Genomic DNA, 23494 nt, shown 5'->3' on the forward strand with positions numbered 1-23494 from the left:
TCAAAAGCAATAAAATCTCACCTGCCTAATCTTTGTTTGAATATTATTTATACACATTGTTTAACTATAACAATCCGCGTTTTATGTGTCATAGTTTCGAAACAAGTAATCTACATGGGATAATTGTAATCTCCACATGGATAACCTCTGATGCTGGTGGCTGTCTATACATTATCATGTGTACAATGGTAATAACGACATCTACAGATATTGAAGCAACTACCCGACGTTTACGCCTGCAGTTGAAGCAGGTGTGTGTGTTTGTTTACACACTCCATTTAACAACAACAATCTGCAAAAATCGATTGATACGCTCTCAGGACTTTCAGGCATATCATGGCCTGTCAATATGTGGAATAAAAACATTTCGATAATCATATGACATGTCTTTTGAAAGCAGAGCTCATTGTACCAGTGCGGTTACACCATACGCCTGATGCTTATGAATCACTATCAAGAGTCAATGGTCAAACACATTTACCAGATGAAACCTACATGTACCAGCACGGACAGGTGCCGACAGTGCAAATGTCTTAATCAGGACCAGCCTGGGACTCGAACACACGTCCAAAGAAGCGTTGCATGGTAAGGGACGTAACTCCAGCCAGCCTTCCCAACACTTCCTTCAGGCAGGTGGAGTATGTTCAGTCAAATTAAGTTAAAATCTGATGTCATTCGATATATGAAACTTAACACGCATTGTGCAGGAAAACATGGGTCTGTCGACAGCCCGTGGTTTTTAAACAAGTCGCCAATAACGCATTTGATGTATATATTCTATATCAGAATATTTTATCAAACATTGTGAAATCTGTTTCCGAGCACATGCGATACTACTTCACCGGTCACAAAGAACGTTAGCAGTCTCTAATACTATCGTGTGTAAAGGAAAACACGCCGATAAATAGTCATACTTCCGGGTTGGTTCCGTTGGCAATGTGCCAGCAGGCTAATTTCACCACTACATCTACAAGGTAATGGGGAATATAACTATAGGGTTAGTCCTCTGAGTCCATGAAATATGTAAATGTGAACTTCAGCCATATTGAAGTTGATTATGATGGACAGCAATAGAATACCATATCAAGCCTATTGTATGCTTAAGTTAGTTTAGTTTGACGCCGCACTCAGTAACATTCCAGCTATATGGCGGCGATCTGTAAATAATCGAGTCTGAACCAGACAAGCCAGTGATCAACAGCATGAGCATCGATCTGCGCAATTGGAAACTGATGACATGTGTCAACCAAGTCGCCTCTTACGACAAGCATGGGTTACTGAAGATCAATATTCTAATCCGGACCTTCACGGGTATGCTTAAGACACATGGTGATGCATGGGGAATTACATGGGCATCGCATACTAGAAATATGGTTTTGGTATTTTATGGACAAGTCAGGACATAGGAAATAAAAACTGTTTATCTCACTTTTTAAGCAGAGATTGTTTGATTGTTTGAACCAAGATTGGCATCATGCTGTTTCATTTTTTAGCAAATGTCAGACATACTGTCAATTTAAGACAATGTTGCAAGTTGAAAGATTACAAACATGATTAGTATTACAGATGTAATAACTTCAAACTTTCAACTGAAACAGGGAGGCATGATAACACACTGTACTGTAACTGACTTTGTTTATATTGTCATAGCCAAGGCATGTCATTAGTTGAAGATGAGGAGCACTTATTGATGGTTTGTCAACGCTATAAAGATACAAGAAATGAATATATTAACCATACCTATATTAGAAACTCGTGTAGGGAAAGTTTAGTAAGACTTATGTCATGTAATTATGTAAATGGTTTGATAAGTATTGCTAACATCTGATAAAGGCTCGTAAAATTAGAAATGCATAAATTAAGTCAACATTCTGCATACTAAGATTTATATGTTATCTTAAGAAGGATATATACTGCCTATACACTGTGCACAAATGTTTAATCTTTCAGGAACGCTCTGACAATATTATTGATTGTTACTGGTTTACCAGCATCAAATAAAAACATCAGGAGATGTATTGTAATGTGGGCCATGACCTTATATACGGAAATATAACTGTCTGTCTGTCGGGTTGGAGAGATTAGAACGACATGTTTCCGGACAGATATGCAGCAGGTCAGGATGAAACTAAACTCTGTCAAAAAAGAAACGCAACCCCTGTATTTTAGAGATGTTGATCTGAAGTTTTAGGACGACACGGCATTTTTATTATTTAAGACAGAAGTCTGAAATTTGGCAGAATAATAACCCAGATGGGCATGTTTAAAATTGTCATTTCAAAAGTCATCTCACAGACACCAGTTTGTCACCAGGGGGGCGTCTTTCTCAGTATCTCGTATGAGCACCACGCGCTGCAATCACTGCACGGCATCTCCTTGACAAGAACGGATAAGACGCCGGATTCTTTCCTGGGGAATGGCTCTCCACTCTCCTGCAGTGCAACGGCGAGCTGTTGCAGCGTCTGTGGCGGCGGCTGACGTTGACGTACGCGTCGATCCAGAGTATCCCACAGGTGTTCAATAGGGTTGAGGTCTGGTGATTTAGAGGGTCATGGCAAGACATTGACGTTGGAATTCTGCAGAAAGTTCATTGTTGCACGTGCAGTATGAGGCCGGGCGTTGTCCCGTTGAAAATCTGTGTCTGTTGGTCAATAATCGGGAGAAGGTGAAGCTCTAACACGTGGTTGATGTAACGTTGGGCTGTCAGGTTCCCTGGAACGATCACCAAGTCTGATTTCTGGTTGTATGAGATGGTTCCCCAAACCATGACGCTTTCTCCGCCAAATCTGTCCACCTGTCGGACGCAGATGGGCGCAAAACGTTTATGACGTCTCCTATACAGACGCTGTCTTCCGTCGTGACGTTGCAAAAGAAAACGTGATTCATCAGAAAACCAGATTCGCCTCCAGTTTTGTAAAGTCCGTATCCTTACGTTGTTGCACCACCTGAGTCGTCGGCGTCGATGTAGGGGGCGTAGTACAGGTCCAACAACTGGTCTACAGGCACGTAAACCCGCTTCTTTCAGACGGTTCCTAATCGTTTGAGCTGACACTCTCCTCAAACCTGGTATTTGTGTGGCAGTCACGGTTGGTAGGGCATGCCGATTACGCAGGTGATGGACCCGGATGTACCGATCTTGAAGGGGGGTCGTGATTCTTGGCCTTCCACTTCTCGGGCGATCGTTGGTCAAATTGAAGTTGTTGTAGCGGCTCCAAAGTCGGGATATCGTTGTTTTGTGAACATTTAGGTGCCGTGCAACAGTTCCAAAACTTTCTCCGGCTTGAACACGACCAATGGCGATATTTCGGTCGGCAGCACTCAATCGTGGCATTTTAACACAGCTTTCGGCGACAAATGAATGAATATAATACGGAAGCACATGGGCTTTATACACCCCTACATTAACTGCCATTTTCATGATTTGCATGTGTTTTTTTTGTGCGAAGTCACCATGAGGGTCATTTCATGCGTTGTGACGGAATAAGCAATAAAATACACTTATGCGTACAAATGCAGTTGTTTGGATGGTCATCTTCAGTAATTACGTGTATCATTTCAATACATTCGAATAAAATTTAGTTTGGAAGCAATAACTTCATTCAAACGAATTTTTCATATCTGAGGACAGGGGTTGCGTTTCTTTTTTGACAGAGTTTATATACACACATGTGGAGTGTAAGTCAATCGTTTCTATTAGAAATAATATATATTTTGTTATTAACGTAAAAGGGTTAATGGTCAGTTTATTTTAGGGTATAATGGTATAATATACACTCTTCAAAAAAGAAACGCATATGTGATTTTGAGAATATTGGACTCATATAGCTACGGCAAAACAATACAAATATACTATTTCTTTCCAAAACATCATCTTTGTGTGATTGTAAACAGCTTCAGTGCTAACATGCGGCAAATTTAACTTTTTTCTGGTTTTAGAAGCGTTTGAAGAAAGATTCGCTCAAACGTCATGAAGAAAACATGCAAAGGAAAATGCACGTGCAAGTAAGCGGAAAAGCATGCGGTATCGATCACTATAAAATGGCAAGCGTTGTGTTTATTTTTGTCTTTAGTTTTTGCCTGGAAAAGAGGAAATCATCCTGCCACTGTGTGCTGCTAATCGAAACATCGCAATAGGCCGTCTTGAAGCTGGGGAGTCGCAGTCTGCAGTTGTACGACATTTCAACGTTCATCAGTGCACCATATCTCGCCTTTGGGATCGTTTCCTGTTTCCCAAACTGTCAGGAATAGATTGGGGGATTCGACCAAGAGACTTAGTTTTGAGATACTTCCATCGGCGCAATCGCTTGCGGTGGTGTCGTAGTGTCCGGAACTGGAACCTTAGAAAATGGATGCGAGTCTGGTTCAGTGATGAATCACGATGTCCTCATCACCGGGAGATGGAAGACAGCGTGTTTACTGTCCACTGTTTACTGAAAAATTAATTTTTTATTATGAGATCAGTTGTCATTGATTAAGTGAATTAATACAGTGATTATGAATATTTACAACAGCGATAAGAACCCCATTACTATAATCATATTTGTTTTATACAAAACATTTTCAGATTCGTGTCATGTGGAATAATTACGAAATTTTCTGAACCACTGAAACGAATTTACAGGTAAATGCATGTCAGTTATCAGCTTCAAATTATCTGCATTTGGTGAATTTGGGTGACCAATGAAATGATGACTTAGAATGTCCCACAGATGGGTCCTATCATAGGCGAAAACTGATTCATTGGTATGTTTCTAGTCTCAGACACATAACATCAGCACCAAGGGTGAGGTGTCATCTAAAGGCAGCTCAATGACACCCACAGTCCACGCTGTCAGCATGGTGTCGGGACACCAAGACATGGGTACTAGCCGGACGTTCATGGTCCAGTATCACTTCCCTCGAAGAAGGTTGTGTATATACACCTAGACAGACAGGACGGGAGAGACAGTGTCAGACACGTACCTTGGTTTGGTAGGTTGCTGCTGTTGGAGGTACATGTGACACTGGTGTATTTGGGGCGGTGGGGTAGCCAAGTGGTTAAAGTGTTCGCTCGTCAAGGCGAAGACCCGGGTTAGAATCTCCACATGTGTACAATGTGTGAAGCCCATTTCTGGTGTCCCCCGCCGTGATAATGCTAGAATGTTGCTAAAGGCGGCGTGCGTACGTGTGTGCGTGGTTTGTAAATGTATTAGTGTTAGCCCACTGAGATACCGTGCAGTGATGTTTTATCCCCTTACTGTCGGTCGCCGCAGGTATTTAGCGACGATGCCAGGCGGTTCTGGACTCTCACGGGGGCTATACAAGATATTGAGAACAGATGACCTTCACTTTGACACGTTTCATATGTGCCATGATGAACCTCGGTCAGTGACAATGACTTGTGCCAAATTTGAACCGTTTATTGTGATCTATTGGTTATTTATATACATAATACATAAAACATACATCTGAAAAACACTTTTTGCAGAGTGTATGTCTTTCAGGAGTCATTCTAGGTACACACAGATAATGTCAGTGACTGCTTTGATTTAACCGTTTTATAATTCCATTCCTCAGATCCACAAATACGGTAACGTGTCTATAGATTAGCCCTCCACAGTCCTTGACATGCTGTCGCCGGGACAACACACAAACAACGTGGCTGAAGACGATGGCGAGTTTTGCGACTATCAGCTTGCCAAGAAGATACCATTTCCACATGTATACACCGATGCTCATGCTGTTGATCACTGGATTGTCTGGTCCAGACTCGATTATTTACAGACTGCCGCCATATAGCTGGAATATTGCTGAGTGCGGCGTAAAACTTAACTCACTCACTCCCCCATTTCCTCATGAGTCTAGCAACAAGGGAGTCTACATATATAGACATAATAGGTGGCAGTTACCCTTGTGGGGTCAGAGCAGGTACAACAACACATGAACCCGCTTGAAACTTGAACATGGGTTATTCACAGAGAATCTCCCTCTGACATAGATAGTGCATACTTTCATGTTGTTTCGAATGTACAGTCGCCTAACATATCAGAACGTCGATAGGTCTCTATTATCTTGCATACACCTTTCTGAAACGCAACCAGTTACAGAGAGATCCTCCGATGCGCACGTAAAATCAGGTAATCTTACCAGATGTTACCATATACTACCCGTGTGTGTGTGTGTGTGTGTGTGTGTGTGTGTGTGTGTGTGTGTGTGTGTGTCTGTCTGTCTGTCTGTCTGTCTGTCTGTCTGGTGTTACTTCGAAGATGAATTTGTCCACCAACTTGGGGGAACCAACTGCAAACCTTATATAGGACGAATTGCACGAGGATCATGCATCAAATTGCTGAAAAGCATGTGCAAATATCATGCATGTGAACAGCTGCGTAGTTAACAATTCCCCAATTTTCACTTAGTTTCATCATTTATTGAACCCATGACGATAATCTTTTCAACGTTACGAATTTGTTTTACTATACATAGTCATGTATAAATCATATCTTTTAACAGTATGGAATATTTTGCAAAATCTAGTTCAGAACAACTGACTGCAGTAAGTGCCTACATTTGCACTTGTGAGTCTAAACATTTGATGGGTAGTACATATTAAATCGGGATTGGAGTAGATAACATACATTTTTGCAAGCCATAATAATGATAATTAGCGAATTAATCAAATCAAAACCAATTACACTAGCCGAAAACTGAGCCGAAAACGTCACGATCAACATAATCAGTTTCCAGCATTTCCAATTGTAACACGTTTCTATAGAACTCTCATATTTTTATAGCGTGTTACTATTACTAGATCTAGCTTACGCTTCTTAGGAGCTGCGTGTGGTATTTTAACATGAAGTATATATGCCATGATTTCCTACATCATAACAAATGCTATACTGGCTTCTATGTGTGTTGTTCAAGACATCAATAGCTGGCATGAATCACAAATACACTTTTCCTATTTGTGAAGTTTGTAACAAGAACTGCTAGTTTAGTTCGTATTTTCAATAAACATTAAAGACTACATCAATATTTCCAAAATAACTAGCAGCGATCAGTTTGTTATTTTGGTTCATAGTTTCCAGTTTCCAGAGCTTTTCTAAATTTACTTTGTACACTGATAAGGAATTCTTGGTCGACCGCCATTTACTTGTTTTAGCGGGACAAAGCAATAATGTTGCCTTTTCGAAAGAAATCCTTTGATCTTTGAATGAACTTCTTAACTAAGTGATCTGAAGTCAGCGTTGACACATTAACTGTATCATAAATGTAATTACAGTGAATAATATTAAACAATGTGTACTTGTCACGTTATGTATCTACTACATCTACCCATGAGAGCATCGTTCTTGGGGTATTGACAAGGTGGGACTTCCAGGTAAGATGGGTCCTAGCTACCGATGCTTGACGTCACTGGATCATGACGTTTCGTGTCATCATACACTGCCGTGGGATATTGCTCATAACACCAATCACTGACTTGTCTGGTCCAGACATCAATCACTGACTTGTCTGGTCCAGACATTAATCAGAGACATCAATCACTGACTTGTCTGGTCCAGACATCAATCACTGACTTGTCTGGTCCAGACATCAATCACTGACTTGTCTGGTCCAGACACCAATCATTCCTCAACAGCTGGATCATAGCTGAGTGCGGCGTTATAAACACACGGACAAATATTTTTCTGTGAAGTTCAATCTAATTAGTACGAAACAAGATACTAAATCAACATATTGATGATAAAAGTAAAAGTTTGTCTGGAGCCTGACAGACTAGCAACGTGTATCTGTTTTTCCTGAGTGAAGAAATCTGATTGACCTTTCTAACCGATAAACATGTGAAATGAAATGGTACATTTGTACTTTCGTGAACACTGTAAATGCAGATGTACTTAGGCTTAAGTGTGACACACACGCCACGCAAAATGCAGAATAGAATACTGCCCTCGTTCTCAAGGTCTGACTTATTTCATGAAGCTCACACTATCATCCACTGGTTCCTTTGCCTTTACACCATAATGTATACTGCAACAATCCCTATCTAGGCTGAGCTGTATTTGCATGAACATTCCCTGAGAGTTCGATATGACAACGTTTCACTGGACTGTTGAAAGCAGCTCACTCACTCACTCAATCAATCAATCACCCGCCCGCCCGCTCGCTCGCGGTTTCAGATTGTGATTATTTGTGTTTATGGAGAGGAAGTATGTCACAGTATGAGAGATAAATGACCAACCCATCGCCTTAAATACAACTGACCAGGAAAATGTCGGGTAGATTTATATACTTAACATATTTCGTCATGTAATCAGATAACATTATTATTTATTGAAACCTCAACTTTTCCTCTGGGGATTATTTCTGAACCTGTAGCACACAGACTGTGACTGCCGATGAGGAAGTACTGCATGTATTTAGTGTCGCGGAGGTAAGTCGTATCTCTCCATGTCAGTCCTTCGTCATGCTTCCAACTAATGCATTTAATATGTCTGGTACACATCCTCTTCTTGCTTAGTTGAAGAGATTAAAACATGGAACAGCTGTGCAAACAAATACCCTTTGGTAATTATAAATGGACTCGTGAAGTATTATTACACAATATACACGACAAATAATGAGATAACACCCCACCTCAAATTCAGAAAATGTATTTTTCGAAGATGAAACCCAAAATGTAGGCGGGAGAGACTTTGTACCAAAGGGGTGAAAAAACATCACTTTGTCAGAGTTCAACATATACTACCGACATGTAAGGGAACATATGGAATGATACTGAAGGTGTAATGACGGTAAATCTCTTTAAAATATACTCTCCCAAAAAAGAAACGCATATAGGTATTTCAACTGTATTTTTATGTTTATTTTGAAACATCTTGTAGGCTTTATGAGTCAATGAAATATGGCGAAATTGCACACTGGGAATGCGGACTTATCCCTTTTTAGGCACCAACTCGAGGAAAGTCAGTTTGAGTGTCACATGGAGACGTGTGGTGGCGCTGAAGTCAATACCTCGTGTGGCCACCCTGGGCATCAAGAACTGCACGGCATCGCCTCGGCATCGAACGAATAAGTCTCAGAATCTCGTGTTGCCCAATCGCAGCCCACTCTGCCTGTAGTGCCTGTGCGAGTTGCTGAAATGTCTGGGGCTGAGGGTTACGGCGTCGCACCCGTCTGTCCAGGGCATCCCACAGATGTTCGATCGGGTCAGGGGAGCACAGGGCCAGGGCCAGGGGAGCACATTGATGTTGTGGTTCTGGAGGAAGTCTCTAGTGTGACGTGCTGTGTGGGGCCTGGCAATGTCCTGTTGAAACAACTCCCTCTGGCGATCAATGATTGGAAGGAGGTGTGGGCGTAGGATTTCGTCACAGTACCGCTGAGCTGTCATGTTGCCCTGGATCATCACCAAATCACTTCTCCTGCGGCAGGTGATCGCTCCCCACGTCATAACACTTCCCCGGCCGAATCTGTGCACCTGGGGAACGCAAGCGTCGGCGAAACGTTCACGTCTACGTCTGTACACCCGCATTCTTCCATCGCGTCGTTCCAGTAGAAATCGTGATTCATCACTGAACCAGATTCTACGCCAATTCGGTAGGTTCCAGGCCTGAACGTTGGTGCACCATTGAACTCGATGTCGACGATGTTGTTGTCGAAGCACAGGGCCAAAATAAGGTCTTCTGGCACGTAAACCAGCCTCTTTCAACCTGTTCCTGACGGTCTGTGCAGAAAGCCTCCTCAATCCGGGTATTTGTCGAGCGGTACTGGTCGCCGTAGCTGTTCGATGACGCAGGTGATGTACCCGGATGTAGCGATCCTGCGCCACAGTGGTCGCTCGAGGTCGCCCACTACGAGGGGCATCTGCTACCGCATTCTGCCGGCGATATTTCTCCCAGAGCCGTGAAATGGTCCTTTGGTGAACATTCATGCGTCGGGCAACTGCGCGTTGAGACAGGCCAGCTTCAAGCAAACCGATGGTGATAAGACGGTTGGCTTCACTTAGACGTGGCATTTTGCGTTCGTCAACAATATTCCAAATACAGTGAATAATCGACAGACAGCGATCAACCTTTTATACCCATCATTGAGACTATCTGATCCCCAACTTTCACGTGCATTGCATGTGAATTGTGTATTCTGTGACACTACACGCCGAAATTGAAAATCATGCTGTTAAATACGGGTATTTTACGGATGGTGCGTTTTGTTGTGATGTTTCAAAACATAAACACCATAGGACTCATAAACAGAGCAAAACCTTTTGTAAAATGAATCACGTTTTAATTCATTGCTACATGAAATTGCTATTTTCATGATGCGTTTCTTTTTTGGGAGAGTATATATTCCAAGGCGTATATTAACATCTGATTGGTCCAGCATGTTGGGCAAAATATGTACACCTTGATGGCGTTCTGTTGTTCTGCTTACCCTTTGTATTGCCTGTCATCCCACCCGGAGACCTACCCAAAGTTGTGTCAGGGTGGTAAGTCAGGAGGGCACACTCTCCACCCCAGAACATCCTACCGATGCTGTACTAGGGGTATGTCAAGGACTTAGCGGACCAGTGAAATGTCCGTATGTCTTCTCGTCGGTGACAATCGCTGACGGCCTTGACATCATGCGGTCTCACATCATCATCTCGAACTCCAACATTTCTGCATATAATTCTGTCGGATAAAATATGGACAGGATACAAAATCAGCATATCGCTTGCTAGTCAAATGTCCATTCACAATAACCGCATGAGTTCGTCCGTCACGTGTGACACCACGCCACACCATGACACTACCGACCCATTAACGAACTGTTGCCCCGGTCCCCGTTCCACAACGCGATCGTAGCGCTAAAAAGGTCGTAACTCCCTTACTTTAACATACGACTAGACTTACCACAGTCGTAGCGCTGCGATCGTTTTATGAAACGTGCCCCTGGTATGCTACATGCAGCTTCGTCGCCAACACCTACCAAACCCTTGATTTGTGTGTGTACACATCGTAGCGCCAAACTTGCAGACAAACCTTAATATTTGCCACCTGTGGTAACCTGTTAATGCTGTTATGGTCACACTTTTCACCCTTGCTTTCAAAGAGCTTGGGTTTAAAGGTGGATGGTAAAATTTGCCTCTCTTGTAATTATCTGTATCGATAATAGGATATTGATAATGCATAGTGCGATTACTGTAATGTTGGATGTTTTGTCATGATTAACAACTCATCATCATCATCATCCAAATCTTTATTACGTATAAAGGCCACAGGCCCATATACATAGAGAATCTCACCCGAGTGTATTTTGATATCAAATATATCACCACGAGTTGATAAAGTAACAAACATCCGAGGCTTGCCGAGGATATTTTTACTTTTATCAAGGAGTGTTAATATATTTGATATCAAATGCACTCGGGTGAGATTCTATTTATCATTAAAAAAACCTCTTCATTAGTTTTTAACGAAAAATGTACATCTCTGAACACAGTACTGCCATTAGATTCGCAGTGCAGCGATGAAAATAGAAAATAGCAAACCACTGTTTTTAGGCTGTTACTCTGTATCCCTAAAATTGACAAATTTCCAAATAGCATATACATGTATTGAAATAACCCACATCGGCCTAATTGTTGTGGGCATTCAGTGGGATGCGTAATAGTACGAGTCGTATATCCAGAAAAGCATGTTTACTCGTAAAATCGGGCAAAACTACGAATAGCTGCTCAAAACAATAGATCGGACTTTTGATGGCAATTAGGTCGCTCAGCCAGGTATGACGACGGACCGTCGACTCACAAGTCAAAACATTGATTACACAACAGTCTCGTTTCCTATTGACTGGGTCCCGTCCTATTGCGCAACTTAGTACAATAACCAGTCCAGAATTTTGAGACCAATTCATTTAACTGGATACATAATTATTAATCAGTATTATTTGATACATCTAAGCACCTGTGTATTGCAACACTACGCTCCTTCTAATCCTTGCAAACACGTCGTGCAGCGTGCTCTGTCGTACAGCGAGCTCTGACAAACGGAAACCTGGAAATCGTAGAAATCTCAAAACGAGGCTGGGCCGCTAGAAATGTTTGGCGGTCTGGTACGGACTTGATATTATATCAATCACATTGTGCGTAACAGAACTACACTGAATCAACGCAAACAATACAGAACAGGTGTAACCAGTGAGCCAGATGCATTGTGAATAATTTTACGACCTCATCAAACAAGGGCAGCCTGTGACGTCTTAGTTAAGGTCATGCTGCCTAAACCCCGCAATAAAATATAGAAATACGATGTTATTAAGGTTTAAAATTAAAATTCATTTGTAAATTGTATTTTCTTATGAAACAAGGAATTGGAATTCAATATAACCATAGTTGTTTGTGATGTCTATTTTCACTTTCACACGAGAAAATTCGGATCCGCTGAAAAGTAGGTCATTGTCTGAATAGGTTAATGAGACTCATGTTTCGGTTTGCCTGGCATGAAATGCACGTCCTGCCTACAAGCACAATTGGTCATCTCAAAGATATTTTATGCTTTTTCATGTGTGTTGTATATGTCTCATCTATTGATCATAAAGTTTATGTTGAGATGCGTTAAAGGGCATGATACCCATGGAAAAACTTAAATCAGCCATCGTATTAAATGTCTCAAAATATATAGGTGGCATGACCACCCGAAGATCGACAGGACTGGATATTATTTGCATATTGTTATGACATGCCGTTTGCTTCCCTGTTTAATTCCCCTAAAGGATTATCTTATCTCAGCTTATATCTCTATCCCCCCAGCCCAACCCCAACCACTGTCTGCGACACCCGTCCTGGATTTGCTTTTGAGACGCCCCCCTCCTACCTGTTTCTTTTTATAGTGATAGTGAGAGAATCCATGGTTGCTACATCCTTTATAGTTTCAGTATTAAAGTTATTATTTTTTTACGTCAGCTATCGTTTATAATGAAGCTAAGTTTAATTTCAAAATGGACATATAAAAATTGTCCTTTGTAATATAATATCATCACACACTAATTTGCATAAAGCCATGGTCTGTTCCAAATAAGTCGCGTTGGACTCATTTCTCATTTCTGCACTAATCTCTCATCAGTAAAGTCCTTTTTCTACGTTTCCTATCTCCCTGCCCCTGAGACTGTAGTTAGGCCGAACTAAGTTAAACAGATATTTCACACTGACACATATCAACTACATAAATTGTAGATATCAAAGCGCAAAAAACAGGGTTTTTTCTATTTCCGACAGAACTTTTAGGAGATATGGTCTGATCTCACACATGCGATATACCCTGTTGAACACATATTGGATGATAAATATTAACATACATATTCGAAACAGGTATAAAAACAGGAAACAATTTCTTGAAAGATTTAACATTTACCTGTCTACCTGAGTAGATTTTCTTACACCCCAAGTGAAAAATATCAGTTACATATATACATGTATGTACATGTATAGCTGTACTTGATTTTTTAAAATAATTCTAATACCTATTTCTATTTTTCTAATTTTTCCCTTATTTGGTATGCATAATAGATAAAACGAGCTAGATTATTTATGTCTTCAGTTTTGTTTTGTTTAAGGATATTTCTAAACGATATTATATTTACTTGCACATTCTTAGGCAAATATCTATCCCGAAGATCTTTATAAGCTGGACTTTTCAACAAAAAGTGATATTCATCTTCTAAATCTACTTTACATGCAGGACAATTTCCTTGAGATACATCAATATTTTGCCAGGTACCTACGTTAATCTTTAAACGGAAGACACCAGCTCTAAATTTGACCAACATATACTTTACGGAATTTATATTTCAAATTTGAAAACAGATACTCCTCAGGCTCAAGAAGACTCTTATATTTTGCATATAACGTATAACGTGAACTGTTTTCAAAAGTAAATGTCCAATTTTGGTTAAAATAATTGATCAAGCGTTCTTTAAAAATGTGAATAAAAGCGCACGGATCACCGACAGCTTGTGAAAACCAGACAAATCCAAAGCCGTGTGAGCAAAGTATACGGCGGATCTCAGACGTCCATGTGTGGTACCCAGCAGTATCTAGGTAGTATAACATATTACATGCCTTTTTCGGAATTTGTCCATCATGCATTGTCAATAACTTAAGCCAATATTTCATCGTTCGAACGTAGGAATTAATATAAACTGGAAACCGTCCACATTCTCCATATACTATTGCATTTGGTGTCTGTGGACCGACATTTAAAAATATTTGACATGCTTGTAAGTGAACTTTTTCAATGCTAACGTATCTTTTAACTCCAGGTCTAATTACAATCCAAAACGCTGAGACTGTCTCGGGTACGTTATTAAACGTATGCTTAGTTCAGCTTCATTAGTTATCTTGAGTTCCTCACTGGTGTGCTTGTATGATTAGACTTCAGAAGCAACACTGTGTTGTACACCTCACTGATGCTAACATTTAAATCACAATATATATATATGAGATGTATTTTGTTGCACCACTATTTAACAATACCCACATCAATAATGGAAATAAATGTTTGATTGACGCACGATATAAGCCTATTATATCCTGATTATACTGTATCCTAATAAACGATTCACTTATGTATGTAAACAACATTTATAGGCAGTAATGTTCAACATTGACAGGGTGAGGTCTAACCTGGACTCCCCGCATACAACGATAGCATGGGTACACCGTATAGAACTATAAAACTGTAACCGGTTATCAATGTATATAAATATAACCGGTATTCACTGTATGGAACTATAACCGGTATTCACTGTATGGAACTATAACCGGTTATCAATGTATATAAATATAACCGGTATTCACTGTATGGATCTATAACCGGTATTCACTGTAAGGAACTATAACCGGTATTCACTGTATATAAATATAACCGGTATTCCCTGTATGGAACTATAACTGGTATTCCTTGTATGAAACTATAACCGGTATTCACTGTATGGAGCTATAAACGGTATTCCCTGTATGGAACTATAACCGGTATTCTCTGTATGGAACTATAACCGGTATTCACTGTATGGTATTCACTGTATGGAACCATAACCGGTATTCACTGTATGGAACTATAACCGGTATTCACTGTATGGAACTATAACCGGTACCGTATATAACCGGTATTCACTGAGCTATAACCGGTATTCACTGTATGGAACTATAACCGGTATTCACTGTATGGAACTATAACCGGTATTCACTGTATGGAACTGTATGGTATTCACTGTATGGAACTATAACCGGTATTCACTGGAACTATAACCGGTATTCACTGTATGGAACTATAACTGGTATTCACTGTATAGAACTATAACCGGTATTCACTGTATGGAACTATAACCGGTATTCACTGTATGGAACTATAACCGGTATTCACTGTATGGAGCTATAACCGGTATTCACTGTATGGAACTATAACCGGTATTCACTGTTTGGAACTATAACCGGTATCCACTGTATGAACTATAACCGGTATTCACTGTATGGAACTATAACCGGTATTCACTGTATGGAACTATAACCGGTATTCACTGTATAGAGCTATAACCGGTATTCACTGTATGGAACTATAGCCGGTATTCACTGTATAATGTCAGACAATGTCTGATAGTGATCTCTTGTCTGATAGCAATGTCATGAGACAAATCTATTGAGTGACAATATGGTACAACAAAGCGTATTGAATGTAGGATGTGATAGGGGTTGCTGTTGGGTTGACTTGCTCCGTTGTAATGCCTTGCTCTAAAGTGTTTTCGTGTTCTACGGTTTCTCTATCTAAACATTCCATCATCGACACTAGCTTCATATTCCCTGTTCCCTTCTACCCTAGGTAACGCTGTACACCAGGGGCCATGTCTCCACGTTCCGTCCGTGCAGGTAAAGTATGTTATCATGATCTTTTAGCATGCACTGCAAAACACACAAGAAAAAACGCACTGAACCAGCAGATATATACTCTATTTTTTATTTACGATTGAAAAAAATGTGAGATATATGGGAGTCAATCAATCTTGATATGACAATAATGAATTTCTGATTGTGCATCGCCACTTGCATTTCCTTATGACCATAATTGTTTGTACAGATGATTATCAAAATTAATGGTCCACAGTGATTTATCGACCTTCTTGAAAACCGTCAAAGTCAAGAATGGCACCCCATGCACGTGTGTGGGGCTACTGCGTCGTGCACGTGCATCCCATGCGTTGTGTGTAGGGGTGGTGATAAAGAGAATAATGTATGTCTCTGGAAAGTTTGTTAAGGCTTATACTCTCTATCTAAATTGACAGTTCAGGTTCCCCTACCTTTATAAAGAGTATACATCACCCGTGCAGTCGATAACAGAAACCGAGGTAACATGTTTGTCTACTAGTCAATGTATGTAAACCGATAAGAAAGTTCATTACAACGCGTAGAACATCAAACGGATACATTAATATCATTATCAAAGTTTATCTTGTATTTTAATATATCAACAAGTGAAAGTGAAATTCTCTCACGCACACCTGAAGAGTTACACATATAATATCAATACCTAGGTAAACACATGCCTTACATTAAATACTTACATGCATGGCTGAATCACGACATGAAACTACTTAGTTCCCAGGGCTTGACGTCATTGGGGTTCAACTTGTGTATTACGTAAATCACTTGAAGGGTTTCGGAAATGGAAAGTGAGCACTGTGTAGTGGGGATGGATTCTTTCGCTGTACGCGGAACACCCGATTAGCAACATGTTTACGCCAATCTTTCTATGTACCGGTATATCTTTATCAATACTGGCTGATATAAGTTAATGAGATCTTATTGTATTTCTACCTCGATTAAACGAAAAAGCCACTGTATCAGTCTCCATTAACACGGTGTAATGAGGCGAATGTTGATAATCGGCACCGCACTACTTCTGTCCACTGAAGGTTTGAGGGCACAGAATAATCCCTGCACATGTATGTCATTGTTTGCAGGTGTGGGCACATGTCTCATACACGTCATGCTGCTGTACAACGCTGTCATGTTATTTCCGAAACCAATCACGTGAGTAAAACTGAAATTCTGGCAGATCAGTCATTTGTAAGAAATAATGATGTGAGTGAATATACTGATTAACACTGCATCAGCAACGTGCAGCTATTACGTATATGTCGTACGTATCACAGGTCCTCGTGTCTTTGCGAGGTTTAAAGATATAAAAAAATGTAGATGTAAAAGATAAGATGTAAAAAAATATTGTCTTAAATTTCAGATGACTCCCGGCTCGAAATGCTTCACAGTACAGTACAGTAAAGTACAGTACACAGACCATGAGATACAATGTGTAGAACTATAACTGGGACTCACAGCATAGAACTATGATTTATTTACTGTGAAGCATTTCGAGTCGGGGCTCAACAGATTTTTTTTAACGAAACTAATTTTATTATCTTTTTTTCATCTATACTTAGCAGCAAAACAAACGTTACTACGAATTCAAAATTAGATAGGCACTGTAATCAAATCAATACAGAAATGGACATAATAAGCGGATCAAAACCATTTTTTGTGTACAATATGTTGATACATCGATGAATAACTCAGCACAATTTCAAGACATTATGTGAACATTTGCAGTCCATTCAGACTCTTGACTTCAGTATCTAGTGTGACCACCACGAGCGGCAATAACTGCAGCACAGCGTCTATGCATGGAGTGCACCAATCGATTGATGAAGGCCATTGGCACCTGGAGTCACACTCAGAGAAAGGCCTGGCGCAATACATCGGCTGAATTCGGCCTTGGTATGACATGATTCAGTCTCCTCTGAATTTCATCCCAAAAATGTTCAATTGGGTTTAAATCAGGACTAAGGGCTGGCCACTGCATAATGTTGACACCGTTCTGCTGTAGGAAGTCCCGCGTGGCTCTGGCAGTATGGGCCCGGGCGTTATCCTGCTGGAAAATGTTGTTCCGGTGACGTGCGAAATGTGGTATGACGTGGTGTCTGAGAGCTTGGTTGATGTAGCGCACCGCTGTGGTGCCGCCTCCTCTCCCTGGACCAAGGTTCTGGAACACCACAGGACCCACTCTCTGGTTCAGGCCTATTCCACCCCATACCATGATGTTGCACCTCCCCATGAGTCTCTTTTCATAACACATTGGTCTGAGCCATATTCTTCTGCCATTTGCAGTTGATACGCAATACCGACTCTCATCTGTGAACAGAACAGTTTTCCATTGCCTGTATCGCCAGTTTTGGTGTTGTAGGGCAAACTGTAGACGTTCACGCCGATGACGCAGGGTGAGGATAGGTCCACGGTAAGGTCTACGGCAATGGACTTTCCCGCTGTTAAGACGTCGGCGTACTGTTTCAGTACTAATTGGTCTTCCGTGTGTTCCCACTGTCTGGTGGATGCCTGCATGAAGGGATTCTGTACATACTGTCGCACAACATGGCGGTCTTGTCGTCTTGTGGTCACCCTTGGTCTGCCAGTACGGGGGCGATCATTTGTGGTGTTGGTGGCCCGGGAACGTTGCTGCAGCCTTTAGATGGTCCGAACGTTGACCTGGAAGTCATTGGCAACGGCTTGTCCCGTCATCCTGCTGACGTTGTAATGTGAATGTTTCAAGCAGGTTTGGGGTGCGTTTTATAGGGCTGGTCCTTGTGAACAGCACATGCAGCATGAGTTGCATTAAAAACATGGAGAACACCGTACCATCGCCTAGATCAGGTTGCGTTTTTGAGATCATTTCCTGGCTTCAATTCTGAGTTTGGGAAGGAATGTCTTTGCTCAGATAAAGTTGGAGATGTTGTCAACAATAAACAATCAAAACATTAAATGAGTTTACAGTTATCCGTTTCTGCGAAGGAAAATTCCAAACTGTCGTTTCTTTTGCTGCTTAGTATATAATCCTCGCAAAGACACGAGTGCCTGTGGTACATAAATGAAATGTCAATGCGGAAGAAGAATTATCAAAGTTGTCATGAAACTGGTACCTTACACAAACACTGGTGTTAAAACCATGAGCCCTCACAGTGTTGTGGTCCTACCGTCACTGTAATATGCAGACAACAGTTACACTGCTAGACAAAAGAAAATACACTTTTGTCAAAGGTTATTCGATGACGATGTAGTTAATGTTGGCGTCATGGCTGTGTTTTATACCTTCAGTTAGCAGTGTTTCGGTAACTGTGTTAAGCCTAGTGGCAGAACATCGTTATCGATGTTTGGTCAGATCCTATTTCAAATGTATGCATTCTTTTGCTCGACATATTATCCGCTATTGTTTGTTTCTAATGAGACGGACTAGCTTTTCTGTGTCGTTAAAAACGTATATGAAATTACATCACCAAAATCCAGCCAACGGTTATAACCATAAACCGAGTAAGTGATTGTGTTGCAGGGCATCTCATATCGAGGTGTCAAACCAGACAACTGACGTCATTAAAGGGTAAGTTACATTCGGTTGAGCAAAACACTTACAAACGTAGAAACATGCTTCCAACGATGAGCGACCCTTTTTATTTGACACACGGGACAAGTGGGTTCATTACAGGTCTATACATATACTGAGTCAAAAGAGAAACTTCACAAAATGTAATTTGAAAAACGTTAGCAAAACCCACTCAAACCCATCCATTCGTCGTGCAAATGACGTTAGTGCCAAATCAGGTTTTGCAGTCGATCACGTGATCTTCACATCGAAGTTTTCTTCATATGCACGTGTTTGCATTGGCCTCAAGAATTGAAAAAACAGACTTTTAAACCACAGTTCTAACGGTACTTGAAATGCCACAATTGTCAAATGTGCAACGTGAACGTGCCGTTGGCATGTTGCAAGCGGGAAGATCAGTTATTGACGTCGCAAGAGCAATGGGATGCAGCCGTCGTACTGTGTATGATTTGCGAGGTCGTCTACAACAAACTGGCACCACTTCTGATCGCCCAAGGTCGGGTTGTCCACGTGTGACGTCACGAGCAGAAGACCGTCAAATCGTCCTACGTCACCTACGTGACAGATTTCTGCCGGCTACACGAACCCGGGCTGAGATGTTTAGAGGTCGACTGTCCTCACAGACCATTCGAAATAGGTTGCGGGCTGCCAATCTCCATTCTCGACGTCCATATCGTGGGCCAATACTGACGCCGTTTCATCAACGTCAACGTCTGCTGTTGACCCAGAGAGACTGGAATCGAGTCCTCTTTAGCGATGAATCCAGGTTTACCCTCAGATTCGCGGACGGCAGGCATAGAGTCTGGAGACGACGTCGTGAACAGTATGCCCAATGTTGTGTACAGGAAGTCGACAGATTCGGGGGCGGAAGTTGCATGCTGTGGGGTGCTTTCTGTGGGAACAACCGTTCCCGACTTCTGGTCATCCGTGGAAACCTCACAGCTGCTGCTTACCGCGACCAGGTGCTCACCCCTGAACTCGTTCCTTTCATGGCGGCTCATGGCCCAGGTTTACAGTTCCAGCATGATAATGCTCGGCCGCATACCGCGATGTTGACACGAAATTTCCTTCAAAACGCGGGAATCAACGTCATGGACTGGCCATCGAGGTCCCCTGACCTTAATCCAATAGAGCACGTTTGGGATGCACTTGGGAGAAGGCTTCGTGGTCTTAGGAACCAACCTCAGAGTTTGTAGGAACTGGGCGCTGCCTTGCAAGAGCAATGGCGCAGAATCCCCAACCACGTGTTCACAAGCATCAGGCAGTCGATGAGGAGACGGTGTTTGGCAGTGGTGAATGCGCGGGGCGGCCATACACGATATTGAACTGAGAAATTTCGCATTTTTATTCTTGTGACTTGACATTCTGTATACCCATGTTTTGGAACGGCGGTGTGGCCTAATGGAACTGATTATGGCACTGTCAGTGTATCGAGTACATCACACAGATCTCAGCAATGAAATAATAACAATTTAACCATCTTACCATCTCTTGTTCTTTTATAGTGCCCTGAAGAAAGAATGTGAAGTTTCTTTTTTGACTCAGTATATATGTCCAGTCTTTTGATCACTAAACAACAAGTAACCGGGCAGGGGCGGATACAGCTTTTGAGAAAGGGGGGTGCACACTATTGAGAAAAGGAGGGGTGCACACTTCATTTTCAACTGAGTTTCAATGGTCATTTAACAAACTTACATCACAAAAGGAGGGAGTGCACACCCCTGCGCCCCCCTCTGGATCCGCCTATGCCAGGTAGTAACTGATTGTCATTGTCGAAGGCGAAGATGCAAGTCGTTTTAGAGTAATGTCCCCTTGTGCAGAGTAATGTCCCCATGGTGCACCATAACCTTATGGTCGCGATTACGCGTTTGTGGATGTGTCGGCACTTTTCACCAACATGGTTAATGCCACATATGGATTTACTGCGGCGTCAAACTAAACCAAATCATAGCTGAAACACAATATAAACCAAATACATTCACTTCTGACATTGTCCGCCTACATTCCAGAATCCTAGATGGCAGCTGCTTCAATCAGACCAGTTGCCAGGATGTAGTCAACATATCCTGTCAATGGCAGACTCCAGGTGAACTATTGCATACTTTACTCCTCATACTCATATATAGTAAAGTAACCGCATGTAATGTGGCACAGGGTAAGTTATGTGAACAAATTGTATGTTGCGACACATTATATAGGTTGTATCATACAGTGTATGTTTACGGTACGTTATGTCGCAGATTGGAGGTTATGTGATACAGGGTACGTTATGTAGTACATTGGAGGTTATGTGATACCGGGTACGTTATGTCGTAAATTGGGGGTTATGTGATACAGGGTACGTTATGTCGTACATTGGGGGTTATGTGATACAGGGTACGTTATGTCGTACATTGGAGGTTATGAGATACACGGTACGTTATGTCGTAAATTGGGGGTTATGTGATACAGGGTACGTTATGTCGTACATTGGGGGTTATGTGATACAGGGTACGTTATGTCGTACATTGGAGGTTATGTGATACAGGGTACGTTATGTCGTACATATGAGGTTATGTGATACAGGGTACGTTATGTCGTACATTGGGGGTTATGTGATACAGGGTACGTTATGTCGTACATTGGAGGTTATGTGATACAGGGTACGTTATGTCGTACATATGAGGTTATGTGATACAGGGTACGTTATGTCGTACATTGGAGGTTATGTGATACAGGGTACGTTATGTCGTACATTGGGGGTTATGTGATACAGGGTACGTTATGTCGTACATTGGAGGTTATGTGATACAGGGTACGTTGTGTCGTACATTGGAGGTTATGTGATACAGGGTACGTTATGTCGTACATTGGGGGTTATGTGATACAGGGTACGTTATGTCGTACATTGGAGGTTATGTGATACAGGGTACGTTGTGTCGTACATTGGAGGTTATGTGATACAGGGTACGTTATGTCGTACATTGGAGGTTATGTGATCTTGATACGTTTTTATGTTATACACTGGAGTTTATGTGATGCAGCTGGTTATTTCAAAACTATGTTTTGATATACAAATTTGTATGATCAAAAACAAATCAGCACTCATGCCCCTAGTCCCTGTAGCATGATGCAACAATATACTTTCATTGTACGTTCATTGCGATAGATCAGTAGTATATTTTGATACCCTTGCACAACTATAATGTCGAAACCAGACTTATCTACTAAACCGCGTTTTTCCATTTCAGATGCTCCAGTGGAACACGCACCACTCTGCACGGTTTGGATAAATTGTTCCCAAGATTGTAGTGGAAATTGCAGGTCAGTGGCCTTTTCAGGGATAGGTCAGTTAGGTCAGAGAGTCTTCCAGCTCAGATGTTATTAGGAAGATAATAGAATCTTTTTATTGTTCACAGAATATATTGTCTAAGGCGTCTTAATTCGCAGTGTTGTGTGTCTTTAGCAAACCAGAATCCCGTGCTGGCTGATTCCAACCTTGTAGTTGTGAGTTTCACGCAAGTAGTAGCCGTCTCAGACCTGTATCTTGTAGGTCTTTAGTGCAGGTATATATGACACACCTTGGTATTACGGAAATATTGTTAAAAGCGGGATAAAACAACTCGCTCGCTCTTGTTTTATCATGTACAAATGCAGTGAAAGAACACACTTTCACAAAGATGCTTTATAACCGACAGCATGGATTCGTCTTGTCACACGTTTGAGGAAATACATTCTTCAAAGTAGGTTCAGGTGTTGACAGACCATCAGTTCAGAAGGTATTCGGTATAGGCTATAAGAGAAGTGCCATGGAGAAGTACTGTATGTGGTATTAATGGTCTGAACAATGTGTCTAAGTTCATTGCTGCTCTGATGATGCTCAGGTACTGCAGGGTTCCATGTCGATATGTCCATGATCCCCATAGGACGAGTGTTTGAGCTGACATTTGAATTAAGGTGTTCTATTTCAGCCACAACATTTCCTGCGTGGGAAACAACACTCGCGCCCAACATCAACCGGAACCTGGTAAACTGGGTAGTTATGTAACTTCCAGGGTAGGGGAGCGTCAGTGATGTCAATG

At 41.5% G+C, this 23494-nt stretch overlaps 1 protein-coding gene across 2 annotated transcripts in view; it reads left to right on the forward strand.

Moving 5' to 3' along the window:
* Positions 1-412: 412 nt before the first annotated feature.
* Positions 413-23494, forward strand: part of LOC124287881 — a 40497-nt gene continuing 17415 nt past the window's right edge. Inside the window, exons 1-7 of one of the 2 annotated variants that reach the window (XM_046724371.1) lie at positions 413-585; positions 15831-15877; positions 16969-17038; positions 19383-19430; positions 21443-21519; positions 22664-22736; positions 23384-23439. In XM_046724371.1, the coding sequence (XP_046580327.1) occupies positions 15853-15877; positions 16969-17038; positions 19383-19430; positions 21443-21519; positions 22664-22736; positions 23384-23439 (349 nt within the window). In that variant the 5' untranslated portion in view covers positions 413-585; positions 15831-15852. Of the gene's footprint in view, positions 586-8344; positions 8411-15830; positions 15878-16968; positions 17039-19382; positions 19431-21442; positions 21520-22663; positions 22737-23383; positions 23440-23494 lie in introns of those variants that run through there. The other variant, XM_046724364.1, reaches the window with a different exon arrangement.

Source organism: Haliotis rubra, unplaced genomic scaffold (genome assembly GCF_003918875.1).
Source record: "Haliotis rubra isolate DU_JTF1 unplaced genomic scaffold, ASM391887v1 Scf111, whole genome shotgun sequence".
Taxonomy (NCBI): Eukaryota; Metazoa; Mollusca; class Gastropoda; order Lepetellida; family Haliotidae; genus Haliotis; species Haliotis rubra.